Source organism: Alligator mississippiensis, chromosome 4 (assembly GCF_030867095.1).
Source record: "Alligator mississippiensis isolate rAllMis1 chromosome 4, rAllMis1, whole genome shotgun sequence".
Lineage (NCBI taxonomy): Eukaryota > Metazoa > Chordata > Crocodylia > Alligatoridae > Alligator > Alligator mississippiensis.
Genome location: NC_081827.1, coordinates 168,293,306 through 168,297,475, shown reverse-complemented (window position 1 = coordinate 168,297,475; position 4,170 = coordinate 168,293,306). Strand labels below are relative to the sequence as shown.

General features: G+C 46.5%; 1 protein-coding gene across 1 annotated transcript; it reads left to right on the top strand.

Annotated features, from left to right (window-relative positions):
* Positions 1-777: 777 nt before the first annotated feature.
* HOXB13 (homeobox B13) lies at positions 778-3,366 on the top strand. Its single transcript, XM_006277936.3, has 2 exons — positions 778-1,528; positions 2,697-3,366. The coding sequence occupies exons 1-2, from the start codon at positions 892-894 to the stop codon at positions 2,948-2,950; spliced, it is 891 nt and encodes a 296-aa protein (XP_006277998.1). The 5' UTR covers positions 778-891; the 3' UTR covers positions 2,951-3,366.
* The last annotated feature ends 804 nt before the right edge of the window (positions 3,367-4,170 follow it).

The window sequence follows — 4,170 nt, the reverse complement described above, 5'->3', positions numbered from 1 at the left end:
CGTTCTCTCTGTAGGCCCTTTGCCTTCTGAATTTGTGAGACCCCCTCCCCCTTTAAAAAATGAAAGCAATGTAAAAATATCCGATTCTGCATTTCCATGCAGATGGAGAGAGAGAAAGGACACTTAGCTGGGGGGGGGTGGGGGGGGAGGGGAGGGGAAGTGCCTTTTAGGAAGGTTTTTTTTTGGACTGTCATCAATACCCAACGCCTGTCAGGAAACATTTCGACTTGGGAGGAGGCAGAGATGAGAGAGCCCCGAATCTGAGCATATTTGGGAACTGTCTGAATGTACCTCGATGGGAAAGAGATTTCGGCCAATATCCAGGCGCCCAGAGACAGAGCAACCTGCCTGGATTTTTTTAGGGTGTTTTCCATGGCAAAAAGATGGAGTTCTGTTTAAGAAATTATTCATGACTGTCTCGGATTGATCCTTGGTTTTTCTCACTAGAAATGGATCTTTGTGCCATAGTGGTTATATTTTTCCTGGTCTTTCTTTCTTTCTTTCTTTTTGGCACGATGCAATTTGAAAAGAAAAAAAAAAACAATTCTCCTCCGGCTTTTTTGCCTGTCACGTGTGGAGAGATTCTCTCCTCCCTCCCCCCAGCCCCCACCCCCCAGTTGCAATAAAAGTATTTTCGCAATTTCTGCAATAAGAGTTTATTAGACTTTTTCCCCCCTTCCCTTCTCCCCTAACCTCTCCAGTGGGTGCGCGGCAGCCAATGAGCAGCTCCGCTTGGAGAGCCACGTCGTTTGCGTCAGTGTAGCTTGGCTGGAAGAAATGCAGCCTCCTTTGCAGTTCTCAGGCTTTTAAAAAGATTAGGAAGCCTTCTCCCGTTGCCCGCCTGCTGCTGAGCATGATCTGACCAATGCACCGGCCTGCAAACCTCGCTGCATGGACCCTGGGACTTTTACAAGCCACGACGAGCTGGATGAAAGCAATAAGAGCATGGAGGGGCTTATGGGCGCGGGCAATTTTGCTACTAACCAATGCAGGAATCTGGTGGCTCACTCGGCCTTGGGAGGTCCCTCTCCTCCAACCCTGATGCACAGCTCTAATTACCCCACGATGGATGCCGCCAATGCGGGGCCTGGGGAGCCCTCTAAGCAGTGCATCCCGTGCCCCGCAGTCCCCCAAGGGTCCTCCACCACCACGCCTTTACCTTACGGATATTTCGGCAGCGGCTATTATTCTTGTCGGGTTGCCAGGAGCTCCCTCAAACCTTGCCCCCAGAGCAGCTACCCCGCTGAGAAATATGTGGATACTCCGGCTGCGGGGGAGGAATTCCAGCCCCGACCAACAGATTTCGCTTTCTACCCAGGCTACGCAGGCCCCTACCAGCCCATGGCGAGCTACCTGGACGTTTCTGTAGTTCAGACCATGGGTGGGCCGGGAGAGGCCAGGCATGAGACACTTTTACCCGTGGACAGTTACCACCAGCCCTGGGCTTTAACCAGCGGTTGGAACAGCCAACTGTGTTGCCCCAAAGATCAAAGCCAGGCTGGGCACTTCTGGAAATCTGCCTTTGCAGGTAATGTCCCCGACCCCTCTGCACGTTTAAGGCGTTTTGGTGGGAAGCTTTACGTAGGTTGAACCATGAGGGTGTTCTCCCCCCCCATCAAATTGTTGTTATGCTCCAGACCGAGGGAGGGGCTTTTCAGGCAGTGTTAATGTTAGGATTAAAGAATGTAGCTTGAGGCAGGGCACCAACGGAGCGCAGTAGCAGAATTCACTTCCATCTGCCTCCACCAGTGTGCCCCGCCAGCTCCACCGCTGCAGGCAGGCAATCCCCCGGCCCCATTCTGATTCACCCCTGGGCTTTGCAATGTTGCACGAGCCGAGCTCAGCGAGTTCAAATAGAAATCAGTTTTATTTTAATTCGACAAGGTGCGTTGCAACATGTCACACTCCCAGTCAAGGCAACAGGGCACTGATACGATGCCCGTTGGCTCTTGAACTTGGCAACGTGGAACGAGCAAATCGAGTCAATAGAATTGACTGTTATTCTGGTTTAAAAATGCAACACGGCCCAATCTATACGAGTAGATACAGAATCTGTACCAAATCTATACCGAAAATATAGAAATTACTTTCTTCCGATGCAGTAATGCACGGTGAAAGATGTCATACTCGCCCCCAGCAACGACATGGACATTAATATGATCACGATCCAACAATGAGCGTTGCAATACTACTCTATGCGAAAAGATATAAAATTATTCCGGCTCAGAAATGTGCTTTGGGAAGATCCGCACTTGCAAGTGGACATTAATATTATTCTGATTCATTCGTGCACCTTGCAACTTCCTAAATGTATTTTCTCCTAAGGATTTTTTTTTTTGTCTGAATAAAAGGCAGGGACAGATAATGTAATCGTGGTTGAATCATCCCAGAGAAAATGGGGGCGCTCGTTTTCCCCCTAAGAAAAGACAGGGCTGAGACGTGAGGTCAGGAAGAAAGGGATCCATATTTGAAGGTAAAAGCGGAGAGCACAGCGAGGCTTGATTTCCCCTCGGTGGTAGGAAACGCGTCGGTCGAGCCAGAAGAAAGAGGGGCTCTGGGGTTAGTCAATTTCACCCCCGTACGCGTGGTTCTGGTCAGTTTCCCCATTACCCTGAGCCCTGGGTGAGCCTGCGAGGGACTGGTTCCCCTGAGCTGAGCTCTGCCTTTTCTCTCCTTCTCCGTCTCTCCACTCTCAGATGCTGTAGCTCAGCACCCGCCGGACGGCTGCTCCTTCCGCCGGGGTCGGAAGAAAAGGATCCCGTATAGCAAGGGGCAGCTGAAGGAGCTGGAGAAGGAATACGCCAGCAACAAATTCATCACCAAGGACAAGAGGAGAAAGATCTCCGCCGTCACCAACCTCTCGGAGAGACAGATCACTATTTGGTTTCAGAACAGGAGGGTGAAGGAAAAGAAAGTCATCGCCAAAATCAAAAGCAGCAGCACTCCTTGAGGAAACAACACCATTAAAATAATCCACAACAATGAGCCCCATTTTCAAAGGGATCTGGGTAGACTTGAGGTGTAAAGAAATACCAAATGAGGGGGAAAATAATCAGCTGGAAATTGGATTCATCTGCGCCCCAAATCCCCCACTGCCATCCCACTGACCCCAGGCGAAGCGTGCGCTTCCTAGGGTTTTCTCAATGGTCTTATTATTTCCTTTAATAAGTTAAACCCAATTGTAAATGCCGATGATTTAGGGAGATGCAATATTATCCAGTCTGTATGTAGAGGAATGTGTGCAGTTTACATTTTTGCCTTATAGTGCCACTATGAAGTCATATTCTCTCTCTCTTTCTTTTGTATGAGGTCCATCTTTACAAGCGCTTTAGCAAACTGCCTAATTAAACTGAATTAATAAATTCCAATACGTAACACGGCTCTGATGGCTTCTCGTTGGGCATATGTTCACCAAACCCGCCTGCTATATGACGAACGGCAGAGAACTGAGGGTATGAAGTTGAGGGCATGAAGCCCTTTTGAAGGGGAAACCTTTTACACAACATGTTCAAACCTTATGTGTGCTTAGCTGAAAAATTAGTCCTTTTAACCACAGTTTGATACGAAGAGATATATAACATTTCAATCCTATATGTATGCGTGTGTATAAGCACATGCGTATACAAATCTATGCAACAAAAGTGTATTTTTCCTTGTATTTATAGATATATATTTGTACATATATGCGCGTACAAAATGTAATTAGGTGTATACACACGTATATACACAAACGCGTATTTATTAATATGTTTCTTATACATTTTGCGTGATTATACACACGTGTACCCACATTCATGCACACAGATAAATGCAAAATAATGTTCTATGTGTTTAAATATGACTGTACACATGCGTACATACATATATACAAGAGTGCGTCTCTACATATATGGACGCAAGTATTTACATGCAGATTAACACAGTTATATATACGTACATACATGCATACACTTTGTATACCTGCACATATGCGTAAATATATGTGCCCGTATATTTATATACATTTTCCTTCTCTCACTCTTCATAATCCACAGTCGTATTCGATAGTTGATAGGTAAACGGAAAGGATCGCTTTTGTAACACTAATAAGAATTGCTCTTTAGCAATGTTAGATTCTACTAAGACATGTTTTCGCTATTTATAACGAAGCAGTGTTAAACGATAAAATAT

Excerpts from the sequence above, each read along its gene's own strand:
- HOXB13 (XM_006277936.3), top strand. The coding sequence starts at position 892 with ATGGACCCTGGGACTTTTACAAGCCACGACGAGCTGGATGAAAGCAAT. Across the intron at positions 1,529-2,696 it reads CTGGAAATCTGCCTTTGCAG|ATGCTGTAGCTCAGCACCCG; the intron begins GTAATGTCCCCG and ends CTCCACTCTCAG.